The sequence below is a fragment of the Euprymna scolopes genome, chromosome 37 (assembly GCF_053919585.1).
Source record: "Euprymna scolopes isolate OS-2025 chromosome 37, ASM5391958v1, whole genome shotgun sequence".
NCBI lineage: Eukaryota > Metazoa > Mollusca > Cephalopoda > Sepiida > Sepiolidae > Euprymna > Euprymna scolopes.
The window spans coordinates 5,969,853-5,986,402 of record NC_136518.1 but is presented as its reverse complement, the minus strand read 5'-3'; the positions used below and the strand labels follow the sequence as shown (position 1 = coordinate 5,986,402).

Genomic DNA, 16,550 nt, shown 5'->3' with positions numbered 1-16,550 from the left:
TGAGCTATATCTCCAGATTATTATAAATCTGTTTTCTTTTTTTTTTGTAAGAAATGATTTGCTGAAATTTTATTATCTCCCTTGCCAGTGTAATGTAAAATAGTCCCCGGTAAACATTTTTTTTCTATTCCATAAGAGAAAAGCTACTTTTAAGATTGGATTTTTTCGATTTTCCATACTTATCAGATGAATTTCCACGCAAAACATATTTAGGAACACTGCCAGACATAAATTAGCTTTGTGTGAAATTTGCAAAAGATGGGCTTAGCCGTTTTGGAACCTATGAGGAACTCACACACAAACCCACACAAAGTGATTTTTATATAATAGTAGATATTAGTAATGATATGATTCCCAAATTTTTCCTAGATTCCGATACAATTACCGATTCTATTCTAAATTCCCAATTCTAATACGAGTACCGATTCAGATTCTTTTAAACTTTTTCAATATTCAATTAGAGGTTTATTGCTTGAAGAAAAAAAAAAAATGTGTTCAATTACTGTAAAATCCTGTGTAATGTCTGTATTTATTTTTGTAAAATGTACACTGGGATAGATGGTGGTGGTGGTGATAGGGGGGGGGGTCATATATTACATGAATAAATCTCTTTAAATATTGTTCTCAAATATTTTCCTTGTAATCGATTGAAAGTTACGAGACACAATGATTTATATTTCTTTCAAAACAAAGCTGGTTTGCAAGGTTCGTTCTCAATGTTCTGAATTTTTTCATAATTGAAAATCCTCGATGATTTGTTTACACAATTAGAAGACAGTATAAAAAGAGAACTATTAAAATAATTCCCTAGAAAACCATTCTTAACATGAAAATATCGGGGGGGATTACTCTGTGAATTCTGTAAAAAAATGTTTATCTATATATTAATACGATAGCATGCGTGTTATTTTCTGTGTCACGCTTACATCTGGGTCGTTTGTTATGTACTTCCCGTTCTTGTAATAAATAAATTTTACCAAGAATTCTTCATAAAGTTTGGGTTTCAATTATAGCTAATGGCACTCATTTAATTTTTTTTTTTTTTTTTTTTATAAATAATTTTACTAAGAATTCTTCATAATTTTGGTTACTAGGTAATGGCACTCCAATAATCAATTTTTTAAAAATAATTTTATCAAGAATTCTACATAAGTTGTGGTTTAGATTCAAGCTGATGAACCAAAGTAAAATAGATATTTTTTTTTATATTTTTGAGATCGCAACTTTATAATTTATAATATAAATAAAAAAAATAAAAAATTGATAGAACATTAACTCTATAATATGTACGAAATCTGCAAAAATTAAAATATATTTAAGCATATTTTACAACCTGGCTACGCCGGGCATCCTTGCTAGCTTGGATTACTTTTGCAGTTTAAACAAAAATAGCTACAATAATATCAGAGTGTCTCCATTTACACTGAACATCTACAGAATGCCAACATCAATATATTACATATGAATCAGTCCGCTGTGGAATTTCCACAGGTCTCGCTACCATTTCTTATTCTAATTAAGGTTAATCGGTTTTTAGATTCATTGGTTTGTAAAAAGAAAAACAATGCACTACTACTGCCAATAATAATAATGATAATACTAATAATACTACTAATACTAATAATAATACTACTAATAATAATAATAATAGCAGCAGTAGCAAATGTGTAGATTAAGATCTTTAGTTATCATTAGCCCATCCCAAAAATAAGATTCTACTTTTTTAAGGCGATTATGGTGAAATGTTTTTTGGTAATTACTTTGAAAACTTTGAACGAATTATCACGACTCATTTTCTTTTTTTTCGCCAGTTCACAATTATAATTTTTGTTGTGAAAGAAATAAATTTCTCATCGGAATTCTGCGACCTATGCTAATCCACCAGAAAATAAAAATGTGATTCTTCATTTTTCAAACAATTAGGTATAAACGGCCTGAAAAAAAAAAAAAAAAAAAAAAAAAAAAAAAAAAAAACAGACTGTTTTGCAAATAAAATAAATGGAAAAATGGTCGCTCTTTAGAACCAGACAGCGTTTTAAGGAGTCAATTTTATTTATTTTAAAACCTTGGTCATGTTAATGTTCCTGATCAAAATTTAGTATAAAACATGTCATTGCGAATAGTCACACAAAACACACCTTTTTTCATAGTACTAACCCTAAATCTGGGTGGTAATGCGAAAAATAAAGCTGCCCTAAAAGTTGGAATGGCCTGGTATAAGTGGATTATTTTACACTAAATTTATAGGTGCAACTAAAGTCACTCTAAATTCTACAATTATTTGTATTTTTTTTCAGTGAATTCACAGATAATCGCCTAAAAAAGTAGCATCTCATTGAGAGGGCGATTATAAATGTATATATAATTTTTTTTTATATAATTTGATAAATTTCTAAACATTCATCCTTTTAAGTAGTATATCCCAAGTTTTGACGAACTCATGAGCTTTTCACTTGTGGTAAAAATAAATAAATGCAATATAGGATTACTTGAAAGATGACTACTCCAGGCAATACTAGACCAGGTCACCCAGAAAAATTGATACAAACTTTCAGGAGTGGCTTTACCCTTCTAATTTACCTGTGAACTTTTATTAGGGATAACTTATTGACTTTTATCACCTAGGTGCTAAGTGAACTCTTGATTATTGACTTTGTTTGCCATAATTTACCAATAAAATAATTAAATTGGACCCAGAAATCCTGGTTTCATGTCCCTTTCACATTATAAATATTATTCTGATAAATAAATATATAAATCAGTTTGTTTTTTTATAATTTCCAGAAAAAAGAAAATAAAAGAATCCTTTTAGAATCGAAAATGAGGTTCAAATTTTCTGGATTCATAGTCCCAACACTAGTAGATATATATATATATATATATATATATATATAAAAATAAAAAGATGAATTTGAAAACTGCTTCATCAGGGTAATAAGTCCGGTCCATAGTTTTTTTTTCTTCATTTTGTTATGAAGGAGATAATTCCTCGGAGAAGAAAAGTTGAATGTACGTGCTATCTGGTTATTTCACGTGTGCTTTGCTCCAGCTTTGAGCGGGAAAATTAAAGTAAAGATAGTCACACACTTTTAGAAGACATTTATTTTAAATAAAATTTTGAAGATAAATTTGAAAATTATAAATGTCAGGAAAAAAAAAAAAAAAAAGACTGGACTTATTATAGTTTTAGCAAAATATTGGACTTATTATCCTGATGAGGCTAGTTTTAGCAAAATATTGGACTCAACAAAAAAAAAGTAAATAAAAAATGATTTTATCATTTTCCTAACATTTAAAGTTTTCAAATTTTATGTTTGAGCAATGTGGGTGAAACCCTTTATATCAGACAATTGCTATTCATTTGGACACTGCCAGAGTTCTCCCTTTTTGGAGGGGGCTGGTTTTCCCCAACATAGTGGGGAAACAAATAAAACGACAGAAAGCACGAAGCTTAACTGGCCTTCAGCCAGATTTGTGATTCTTAACTTAATTACCAACTCATTCATTTCGCTATCTGCTACTGTGTAATGATTAGCGAGTTCAATCCCACCTCTCTCTAACATTTTTTTTTTTTTAAATTTTTTTTTTATTTCCTCTTTCATCACCCGGCTAAAACTTAATTACTAACTCTTTTTCACTTTTTCCTCCTTCGGGCGATGGGACCCCCCCCCTTTTTTTTTATTATTATAAACACCTCTAAACACCCGGGCAACGCCGCTCGTATATCTATACTCCTATAAATTTGTTTTTCTTTTCTGCTTTTTTGATATTCATATTAAAAACCCTCTTTTCTATTTATTTAAAAAGAAAATACAATTTTCTTATGTATGGCTTGTGGAATTGCATTCACTAGCAAAAGATCTAGCTAATTTGCATATTCTTTTAAACATTCATTTTAATTCCTTATTAGTTTGTTCGGTTTTCTTATGGGATGATCATCTTTAGTTAACTATTACGTACGGTTATATTAATGCAGATATTCTACATGATTTATACTTGTGTAATATTTGCGTAAAATCTTTACAGTAAACACAAAATTGTTTCCATATATATTTATGTATACGTATATATTTTTGTTTAATCTATCTACATATCTATAAAAGAGAACGTGTCTGTGTGTCTACATTTTCCTACGCAATAACTGTCCATTTTCAGTCTACAGACTCGAAATTTGACATACAGGGTACTGAGATTTGGGAAAATCTTTGTGATCGGTTTTAGGCCAGAAATTTAGCTGTTAAGGGGTCAAAGTTCAACGATTGGACCTTTGAGAACTTACCTAACTCCTCCGACAATTTTGGATCAAAACACTTGAAATTTTAGATATATGTTCCTTGGACATGGATCTAACTTAATAACTTGATTTGAGCCCCAAACAATAAATGTTAAGGGGTCATAATAGGGGTCAAAGTTAAAAAATTGACTGCTTTTTTTTTTTTTGCTCAACATACACCTCCAAGCACCCGGGCAACGCTGGGCATAAATGCTAGTATATATCTATGATTTTCAGAATGTGAGAGATTATATATATATATATTTTTTTTTTTTTTTCTCTCCAAAACCTCTGGTCTTGATGGAGGGGAGACTAAATGTTGCTGCTATGGGTTTTTTTCTTTTCTTTTTGTTATACATAGGCATCACCACTTATCAAGGCCAAGAGGCCACTTGAGGATAAGGGTTAAGAGTGTACAGTAGAAATTAGACAATATAGTAATCGTTAATAATGGAAATTCAGTAAATTTCTTAACTTACATGGAACGATTCATCAAAAACTTGAAGACAATCAGATTGTAGTCAGCTGGAAAGCAGAAGACAATTTCCATAGGCGTGCAGTTCTAAGAAAGAAGCTTTGCGCATGGAATCTACATTTAGGTTTAGGCACAGATAAAGAGTGGGGGAAATTATTGATAGTGTTTTCTGCTAGACGGGTGTTTCTTGTGAAAGTTTGGCGAGGGGGACCATAGATTGGAGCTCAGCAGAGCACTTGCCATGAAAATAACGATAAAGCAGCGACAAACTCGCAAAATCTCTTCTGTGAGAAAGAGGTTGCAGGAAAGAGAAGAGGACATCTCCTACGAGGCTACGAAGTCTATTTTAAACTCTATCAAGGCAGAATAAGTCCTTTCTAGCAGCTCCTGCCCAAATGTGGCAACAGTACTCCATCCTTGGACGTACCTGGCTTTTATATAGATAGAGAATTGCATCAGCAGTGAGATATCTACTGAATCGATAGAAGGATCTCACCATTTTTCCAGCAACAGACTTGATGTACATGTTCCATTTAGGATCAGGAGTAAAGGTCAAGCCCAGAAGTTTGTCAAAACATGAGGCCTCCCCAAGACAAGAGCCATTCATTTCAATTGATACCAGATGGGGATCAGAGCATTGATGATGTAAAGATAGAAGCTTGGTTTTAGATGCATTAAAAGTAACCAGCCACCTCTTTCCCCATTGTACTACTTGTTCAAGATCAGAGGAGAGAGAATCAAAGAGAACTTGGTCGTTTACGATCTTAGATGTGCTACCATAGATAGTAGTGTCTATGAATAATGTAAGGACGTAAATTGGAAGATCATAAATGTAGATCAGGAAGAGAGTTGAGCCCAGGATGAACCCCTGAGGGTCTCCAGCATTAATACTGTGAGCTTCTGATTTTTGCCCATCAACCACTACTCTTATGTACCTATCAGAGATAAATGATTTAATAATTGAGAAGACATTTCCAGCTATATCATAGATGGAGATCTTGTGAAGTAGACCTTTATGCCATACTCTATCAAAGGTTTCAAATCATCTGAATAGCAGCAAGGGGAGACTTGATTCTAAATATTTCTCATATGTTATATCTTCCGTCTTTTGGAAATAGGATACGATTATGAATATCTCCCGTATCAAATAATCCTTATACAATGTAAAATTTACTTCATGTATGAAAACCAAAGAGGGGAGATATAACATATGAGAAATATTTGGAATCAAGTCTCCCCTTGCTGTTATTTCAGATCATTTAAAACGATTGCAGCAAGTTTTAGTCTACCCTCCATCAAGGCCAGAGGTTTTGGGGAAATATCACATATTTTATAATTCATATGCAAAACTAGGAAAACAATGACAATGATTGAAACATTTTATGGCTGTAAAAACGTGCCAAAAATAGGTTCTGGATGATGGACGATCTTAACGTGCGACCTTAAGGGCAAATGACACATAGCCCACTGCACAAGTCCGGTCATTAGCTTTCCAATGAGCCTTCATTTGTTAAATTCTGATCAAAGTCGCTGAGATTATAAAATTGTCAAAAAAGTGGTGTATATATATATATATATATATATATATATATATATACACACACACACACACACACACTGTTAGCCAAATTGACTATTTGGATGCTCATATCTGGTTCCATGAGACAAAACTACATGAAAATTTGCAGGCTTTTTGAAAATTATAATACTCTTCTATGGTCAAAATTTTATGACAATTGATATAAAAAGAAATTTTTTTTAACTTTAAACCAATAAAATATGCCCAAATTTGCGTATATATATAGTGTGTATATAGCTTCAGTTTTACTACTTTGGGATGAATTTTGCTTGGGTTTTTTTTTTTTTTTTCCTCTTTTCCCTGTGGCCTTGCCAGGCCACTTATATATATATATATATATATATATATATTACACACATATATATACACACACACTGACATTCTTAGTACTGGTTTCGTTGAAGTGGAAATCCTCTTTTTCTGGATTAAAAAAAAGAGCAGAATTCTGTTCAAAGCAGAGAATATTAATATTTAATTAATGTGTTCATTTATACTAGCGGGACTTGTGGAAATTCTACAGGGGCCTCATCCGTATGTTGGCATTCTGTAGATGTTCAGCGTAAATGGAGACGCTCTGATATTATTGTAGCTCTTTTGTTAAAACTACAAAAGTATTTAAGCTTGCAGGGATTCCCGATGTAGCCAGGTCGTAAAATAGGCTTAAATATATTATTTTAATTCTTGCAAACTTTGTATATATTATTATAGAGTTAATGTTCTATTGATTTTTATGTTATAAAGTTGTGATTTCAAAAATAAAAAAATCTAACTGGGTGCATCAGCTTAAACCAAAACAAAACTTATGAAGAATTCTTGGTAAAATTATTTATTACAAGAAATCAAAGTCCATAGCAAATAAATCACAGTCACTCGGATGTAAGCGTGACATACAAAATAAATAACACATGCTATCGTACGTTAGTAAAAAACATTTGGTGGCCATTTTGTATGTTAGTGTGTTTCTTGTCTATACGCGATTTAGATGTTTTTCATTTTTTTTTTTTTTTTTTTTTTTTTTTTTTAAATGTCAAAGTGCATAAATGAATTCTGGGCAACACCTGGACAGTACAACCAGTAAATGAATAAAATTGTGATGGCTACAATTTTGTGTAGTTAAATTTCAAAATGCCCCAATACGACAGTTAAGCAATGCACAGCAAATCATCACAGAAGCCGCACATACTTATTTCATCTATGGGTGCACATCTAGAAAAATATGTCGCTACACAAAGGAGAGAAAGCGCCAGAAGAAAAAAAAAAGTGTCTATATATATTTGTTTTCACAAGTGACGGCATGGTCCTTAACAAATTCGTTCACGCAAATTCCAACACCACTGCCAAATCGACACACCACGGACAAATACTGTTGAATCGACACGCCACGATACAATATGAAAATGCAAGAATGTGAGACACGCTATCAAAGTGTATTTCAAAACCCACAAATCAGTTATCGACTTCTTTTCATAGCCGTTGGGTGAAACTAAATCGTCACTTTGATTAGTGGACTTGATTTGTAATCGAAAGGTCCCAGGTTCGCTTTTCACCGCAGGTAGGCCCGACTCATACGCTTGTGCGTTTTTGCGCATGCTCGGCAGAAAATACTTGTTCAAATCACTCACAACCATTTAAAAATATAATAAAAAGTACTGATGGTTAGTTCCAGCGTTTGTCCAGGCAAGTCGTGCCAATGTGCCTGTGTGTCAGAGCACATTGCATCCATGCTGATAGAGGAAGATAGCAAAGTCGGATGTAACATCCACGATATTTGAAAAATGTTAAATAAAAATTTCATAATCCACAGAGCTGCATCGCCTAACACTGCTATCAAACTAAACAGTAAACTAAACATGTGTTTTCTAACTAGAACCCCAACTCTGCATTGCTCGGTAATTAATGAGGATGCCTGTGGAGTGTACTCCCAGCCCTTGACACTATATTAGAATTTTTACGTTTCATCATTTTCTTTTTTTGTTTTTTTTCTTATTTACTTAGGTCATATTATTTTAAATCATCCTCATCTTATCCGACTTATCTTCTATTATACAAATCTCACCTGTCTGTTTAAATGTATATATGTTTGTATATTTCGCAAAAACTTTCAACAGAGGCGACGGATCCTGACAAGATCAATATCATTTTGAAGCTCAATGCCTCAGACGACAAATATTGAAAAATTGGCTAAAAACATTAATTCCTTCAACCTGAATTAATTTCAATGTTCCGAACTTCCGGTCGTGTCATGGAGCATTGGTAAGACATCAGATTTTCTTTCACTTTCTTTTCCGTCTTTGCGTCACAGGTTTGAACCTGCCTGCCTACTACCACTAAAAAAAAAAAAAAAAAAAACCCTCTCTTCACCGAAACTGCCTTCTGTTGTTTTGATTCCCTCCCCACACTACTACCCCTTTTTTTTACCCCCCACCCCACTACTACCCCTTTTCTATTTAATTTTATTCATTTATTTATTTTTCAAACACCTTTCTCCATCCAGGGGTTCCTTACATCACCTACACACACCCGGACAACGGCGAGTGAAAAAAGCGACTCCTCCGTGTACAAAACTGCTCAGTTGAGGGTGAAGGAATTAATGTTTTTGGCCAATTTTTTTTATATTTACCATCCAAGACATCGAGCTTCAATCTGTCACCTGCATTTTTGTGAGACACACACACACACACACACACATTTTGCCCTTATATATATATATATATATATATATATATATATATATATATATAGATTAATTTTATTTCATTGGCGATTAATTTTATTTTCAGATATTTTGACTATAGACTTTTCATCAGTAAAAAAAAAAAAAAAAAAAAAAAAAAAAAAAAAAAAAAAAGCAAAACGTGTGTTGTCTTTGGTTTGTTTGATCAAACTTTTTTATGTCTAGACATTTTGGTAAATTTTTGACTTTTCACTGGCAAATATAAAAAATTCTAAAAAGCTAGAGACTCGGTGGGGGTGCCATGAGATTCTATAAATTAAAACATAAATGATCACCCAATTCCGGACCAGATAATGCTGGAAACATTCTTAATTGATTGTAGTCAAGCCTACACATGGAAGATCCATTAAACCTAACATTAGGTCTCGCTGACAACAGAGATTCCCCGTGATCTTGGTCGATACATTAAATGTTGATTTATCTCATGGAAGAAAGGACTGTTGAGAGAATTTTGTCAGGTTCGAGAATAACAATAAAGCTTATACAGCAACATTAATTAACTATATTAAAAAAAAGAAGGTTACTAACACTACCTAGTCAGAAAATAGTTGAATAATAAATGCATCAAGGTCAGGAAGTGGGTGATCATTCTTTATATCAAATTTGTACGTTGAAAAGTTATGTTTACGCAATAACAATTGGATTATTCAAACTGCTGTTCTCATCTTGGGTGTTATTCTTGCAACAGTTCAATCAACGTAACCTACCGACTTCTTTGAATACATATTGACATTCTGGAATCTGTACAAAACTGAACCCTGCTGCGAGGGAAGTGGGCTCTCTCTCTACCGTGTTAAAAAGACTACTCACACCTGAGAGTATCCTGTATCTCTACAAGGCCATGGTTCGCCCACGCATGGAGTATTGCTGCCGCATCTAGGCTGGTGCATCTGCCATTAGTCTCTCGCTCCTAGACAGGGTTTAAAAAAGAGTTGCCAACCTAATAGGTCTTGAACTATCAACTAAACTCCAATCTCTGTCCCATCGCCGAAACATAGCATTCTTGTGCCTGTTTTACAAGTATTTTAATGGCAAGTGCTCTGACGAACTCCAAGTACCTCTTTCGATGACAATACCCCGGACAGACTCGACAAGCAGCAAAATCCCACCCTTACACTGTAGTGATCTCTATATATTGTTAACTATCACTCGAATAGCTCCCACACCCCTCGGACTGCTGCACTTTGGAATTCCCTTCCGCCCCCCCCCCTCTTCATTGATTGTACTGACATGCAGAAATTCAAGTGTAATGTAAACAGACATCTCGCTGCCAAACTCCCTAAATAGTATCCCTACAAATCTGGTCCCTGTGCCTTGTTTGGGGCGAAATGATGATTTAAAAAATAAATAAATAAATAATAAGATTGTTTCATCAGCCAAGCAGAAATCTCAATTTTTAATTTAATCTTCATATCGTCTACACTGGTGACAGAACAGATTATTAAATAGCACTTTATCCGTTACGGCACAGGTCCATTATATAATCCCATATCTATAATTAATAATTCCTTAGACGCTAAAACAATAACAAAGATTTTTACCCTGTCATGGTTGATAGAATAAAAACAATCTACCCCAAGGAGATTAAGTAAATGGTCCATTTTTAAATTCCATACAGGTTCATAGAGTTTGGTAAATCGCATCTGAAGAAGGCTGGAGGTTACATCGACGGATGATTGAACAGTTCAAATAAGCAATCTTCATAAAAAAAAAAAAAAAAAGAAAAATGTGCAAAACATTTACTTCACTTGCAATTGTATTCTACAGACCCGTGTGGTGTAGCAGATAAAATACTTGGTAAAATGGCTGCCGGAACATGTGTATAATACCCCTGTCAAATAATAGGTATTGTTTGAATTTTTTTTTTTTTTTTTTTTTTCTTTTTTTCACCGTAAACAAGACACTTTGCCACTTGGATGTAAGAGGCTCCTCTTTAAGACCAAAGTTACAGGGACACTAGGGAGTTGAGTAGCGAGATGTCTTAACGTGATATTTGCACTTCTGCATGTCAGTACAGTCAGAAGCAGGGACCCGGGAGCAAATTCCGAAGTCTAGTAGTTCGAGGGAAGAAACTATTAGAGTAGAAGGCTTACTGGCATCTAGAGATCTCTACAGTGAAGAGGTGGGATTTTGCTTCTTGTCAGGTTAGTCGGGGGGGGGGTCTATGCTGAGAAAGTATACAAGTGCTTTTAGTTCATCAGAGGATATTCCATTAAATTTTGTACAGATTTGAGTTAAACAGAAATATACACCTGAAGATGTTCGGGGGTTACATCAGCTGAAATGTGAAAAGGACACTCGAGAAGTCTGAAGAATCCACGTCATACGAATTATCAATACTCATCTAAAAATATCAGAAAGGTAACATTGACATAAGTTTTTATGAATTGTCAAGCACCCAATTTGAAAATGAGGGGGGGAGAAGAGGGAATAAAAAAAAAAAAAAGAAAAAGAAAAAAAAAGAAAAAAGAAATCATAAATAAAAAATAAAGGTTAAGTGATGAATTATAAAATAAAATAAAAATGAAAATAAAAATTTAAAAAAGTTATTTTATTGTCCAGAGTTTCGAATTACACCATGAAAGGATGAGAGGAGAGAAGATGAGAGTAGCAGCATCAATTGACAGCGATGGCATCAGAAAGATGTAACATGCAATTCAGACGAGAAAGAGAAATTCGTTTTTAAGAATTCATCGTCATGATGCACTGTCTTCCGCCGGAATTTCTAGGGACCCGCCCATGCGTCTGTGAAAGGGAGGGTGGGGGAGTAAGAGAGTTGGAAAGCACTAAAAGTTTGTTTTTGTTTTTGTACTGCGGTTGACGGGCGAAAAGGGTGCATCAAGCTAGTCAAGCTGGAGAGAAAGAAGAAAAGAATCCGTTAACAAAACAAAATAAATGAACATTCAAAATAAAAAAATAAAAAAAAATGAAAAAGGTAACAAGGGAGAGGGAGACATACGGCGTGGAGAGCGCATAAGACCAAGGGAGATAGAGGATCGGGCAACGGGAGGGTAATACCACATCCAGGATCGCAGTAGACAGAGGGCTCGAGGACGCATCAAGAACGGAGTGATATAGAGATCGGAGGTCAGCACAGGAAGGTGGAGGGGGACAATGAAGATGAAGGAGGAGCGAGAGAATGGGGAGGGTAAGTGTGCATCTAAGATCAAGGGAGATATAGGGCTGGTAAAGGTGAGAGCATATCCAGAACCGAGAGGGGACAGAAGGGGACAGGGGGAGGGCGTAACCAGGACCGAGGGGAAAAGGGGACGGGGTGGGGGGATCAGGACCGAGGGGGACAGAAGGAGACGGGGGAAGAGCGCAATCAGGACCGAGGGAGAAAGAGGACACCGGGGAGAGCGTAACCAGAACCGACAGAGAAAGAGGATACAGGGAGAGCACAACCAGGAGCAAGGGAGGGAGAGGACGGGTAGCGCACACAGGACCGAGGGAGGAAGAGGACGGGTAGCGCACACAGGACCGAGGGAGGAAGAGGACGGGTAGCGCACACAGGACCGAGGGAGGAAGAGGACGGGTAGCGCACACAGGACCGAGGGAGGAAGAGGACGGGTAGCGCACACAGGACCGAGGGAGGAAGAGGACGGGTAGCGCACACAGGACCGAGGGAGGAAGAGGACGGGTAGCGCACACAGGACCGAGGGAGAAAAAAAAGACAGAAAACACATGGCAACATAGACGGTGAAGAAAAAGGTAACGATGTCACAAAATAAAATTATGATCCCTCCATTACGAACAACAATGAATACAATGGACCGATCTCTCCATAATCGCTTGACATAGAGCAAGAGTTACCTCCCATGAGATGAGAATTTTAATTGATATGACAGAAAAAAGCTCTAATGTTTGTAAAAAAAATAAATAAAAAACTTACATATATGGAATGATTGGGAAGGGACAATAAAATAACTAGGTCATGACCCCTTATGGCTAATTTAATAAATTGAGCGCTTAAATTTTTAACATTTGAAAGCAATTTACAAAAAAAATTACAAAGACATAACAGTCCAACATTCAGTAGAAAGTAGCAATTTTGAAAAAAGTTTTTTAAAAAGCTTAAAATTATGAAAATTTTGATTTTATCCATTATAGTGAACACGTAACTGCCCTAATTTATTGAATTTGTAAAAAAGATTTAAATCCATTTTTTTGCATTTATTACAATAAAATATAAGTGCAAAAATCGGGGGGGGGGGGTATTATTATGTTATTATGGTGCAATGTCTACAGAGAGAAAATAAAAATGTAAAACAAAAAGAGAAATGACTTCAAAAGTTTCCAATACGTACTAATATCATCAAGGAGGAGGGGGGAGGGGTCTATGAAATGATTTCAGCAGATTGGAAACCATGTCAGTTTGTGAAAAAATATTTCCAATTAAAAAGAAAGTTCTCTGCCCAGATAACCCCCCCCCTTTTTTTTGGTTTAAGAGATCAAGGGAGCTAACTCCTACTGGAGCAAACACTTGATCCCGTTACGATTTAAATTCATATCCGAGGGCTCTTTTAAGAATCGACGCCGTTTGTTCCCTTTATGGCTGCTATCTGTATTTCGATAGAGTCTTGCAGGGATTGCTTCCAAGTATTTCTGAAAATTCTTTTTTATTAGGCCAGTTTCCCATATCACAACCGATATGTTTATTTCTTTCAGAGATGATTTTTTAGCTCCTGATATTTTATCTTTTCCTTTTCAGTTCTATTAAGGCCAAAATCATTTGGGATTGTGGCATCAATAATGAGTGCAGTCCTTTCGGGCTTGTTCCATATTAGAATGTCTGGCTTGATGGTCTTGTCTTTTATATATCTGACCGCCTGTATGTCTTTGTCATAGAACACTGTCACTTTTCCATTTGATGTTATCGATGGTGGTTGTATGTGAAATTTTGTGAGTTAGCAAGGCTATTCAAATGTTGAAGCCAATACAATATATATATATATATATATATATATATAGATATATCTAAGTGACCATGTCCGTCTAAGAAAGTCTACCAAATACTCTGTCAATTTTTTACCTATAAACTTAAAACTTGATGTATACAAGATTTGAACGTGCAGAACAAATTCTATTTGGTTTTTAGTTGGGAAAAATAGCTGCTATGGGGGTCAAAATTAAAAATAATTGGAACTTGGCAGGTGCAAGTCAACTAAACGGGTTACTTCATCACATGCGTGAATATACATTTACATCTTTAACATTTCTTTTTTTAATTTTATATGGACTTGGTTCAGATATCGAATTCTGTCGAGAGCTATATGTTTTAGCTTTGATTCTAGCTGATGACACCAAAGTTAACTTTTTAAATCGCTACTACATATTGGGTACAATATAATAATCAATAGATAATTAGCTCTATAATATGAACTCTGCACAAACTAAAATATTTTTAAGCATATTGCAACCCTGACTACTATATATTGGGTACAATATAATAATCAATAGAGAATTATGTTGACTCCTCCCTGCAAGAACTGCAAATAACTAACGTTATCATTTTACCCAACCAGGATATTTATGTGACTCGGGACCACTTGAAAGGAGGAAGCCGGTTCAACCCAATTTGGATGAATGTCACTGACACACGCACACACAAATATAGGATGTTGATTGCCGTTTCTTGACAGAAGGTTGCCTCCAGATTGATGTCAGGCATCCATGTGCAGATAGATGACTCTTCCGCCTAGCTACATTCTTACATAAATAATCATTCACAGATGTGGCAGGAGAAGTTGCCAGTATTTGCTGGTTCTTGTAGGTGTACTATTTTTCATTTTTCTTAAACTTTTTCTTCTAGGGGATGGGACATCCAACCAGATGTCTGACATTTACCCCTATTTTAGTGAGTCCAACCAAGAGATCTTTTCAGGATTCTAGCCGTCCCTTTCAGTGCAATCGTTTGTATTTCACTTGCACTTGGTTCACCGGGTATGCTTGCTATGTACTTTTTAAAGTTCTTTTTCATAAGCCCAGTTGCTCCTATGATGACTGGTATAATTGAAACGTCTTTTAATTTCCAATTTCATTTCATATCATACATAAGTCCTTGATACTTTATCTTTTCCCTCTCAACTCTGTTAAGCCCTGTATCATTGGGTACACTGACCTCTATTACGGTCGCTTTTTTGTTTGCTCTGTCCCAAATCACTATATCTGGTTTAACAGCTGCGTTTTCAAGATATGTAGCAGTAGGGATTATGTAGTCATAGTGAATAGTGTAGTTGTCATTCCCAACTGTTCGTTCGGGTATATGTTCCGAGGAGTTTTTACTACACTGAATGTTGAGTTTCTTACATATCTTCCAGTGAAGGTATTTGCAAACTCCATTATGGCAATCTGTATAATAACCGTCTCCAAGTAGGACTTTGCAACCAGAAATCAGGTGGCCCACACTCTCAACCTCAGTGCTACAGAACCTGCATTTATTATTGTTGCTTAGACCACACATCTTTTTGAAGGCGTTTGTCATGAGGCCCTGGTCTTGTGCAGCCAATATCAACCTCTCTTGGTCGTAATGGAGGGATCCTCTTTTGAGCCAGTCCAGGGAACCATCCCTATCAATATATTCTTGGGATAGTTCAGTCGGTAGGTATTTTGCCCGTTTATGGTTGGTCCATTCTTCTGTTTTAACAGTATGGAACTGGCTAGTGTATTTTTTCCGACTTTTCTGGGCTATGTCAGTGGCAGGCTTGTTTGGGTTCTCAGTATCATTTGTAAGGCAATCTTTTCCAAAATGAGTGGCAAGTTTTGAATGCCATGTCAAACCATTTGATATATACAAGATTTGAACGTGCCGAACAAATTCTATTTGGTTTTTAGCTGGTAAAAATAGCTGCTATGGGGGTCAAAATTAAAAATAATTGGAACTTGGCAGGTGCAAGTCAACTAAACGGGTTACTTCATCACATGCGTGAATATACATTTACATCTTTAACATTTCTTTTTTTAATTTTATATGGACTTGGTTCAGATATCGAATTCTGTCGAGAGCTATACGTTTTAGCTTTGATTCTAGCTGATGACACCAAAGTTAACTTTTTAAATCGCTACTATATATTGGGTACAATATAATAATTAATAGAGAATTAGCTCTATAATATCAAATCTGCACAAACTAAAATATTAGACTAGATGACTCTTCCGCCTAGCTACATTCTTACATAAATAATCATTCACAGATGTGGCAGGAGAAGTTGCCAGTATTTGCTGGTTCGTGTAGGTGTACTATATTATGCATCTTTGAATGCCATGTCAAACCATTTGCAGATTTACATACCAGTCCAGACATTACAATATTTCGGTGGTCTGGATGGCAGCACATGCTCATAAAATTGTTGGTCTTGTCTAACCTTGTGTCACATCACATGGTTCACCAAGATTCAGTTTTTGTTCGTCCTGCTTTCTGAGAACGCATTTCAATACTGCCTCAAAGTTTTTGCACCCTTCAATAATTTATACGACATAATCACAGTCA

At 35.2% G+C, this 16,550-nt stretch overlaps 1 protein-coding gene across 2 annotated transcripts in view; it reads right to left on the bottom strand.

Moving 5' to 3' along the window:
* Positions 1 to 16,550, bottom strand: part of LOC145261050 (histone deacetylase 2) — a 100,741-nt gene that overhangs the window by 5,057 nt on the left and 79,134 nt on the right. Inside the window, exon 14 of one of the 2 annotated variants that reach the window (XM_080119212.1) lies at positions 11,592 to 11,913. The exons of the other annotated variant lie outside the window; for it this stretch is intronic. Within the exon in view, the coding sequence (XP_079975338.1) occupies positions 11,909 to 11,913 (5 nt within the window). The 3' untranslated portion in view covers positions 11,592 to 11,908. Of the gene's footprint in view, positions 1 to 11,591; positions 11,914 to 16,550 lie in introns of those variants that run through there. 2 annotated transcript variants of the gene reach the window in all.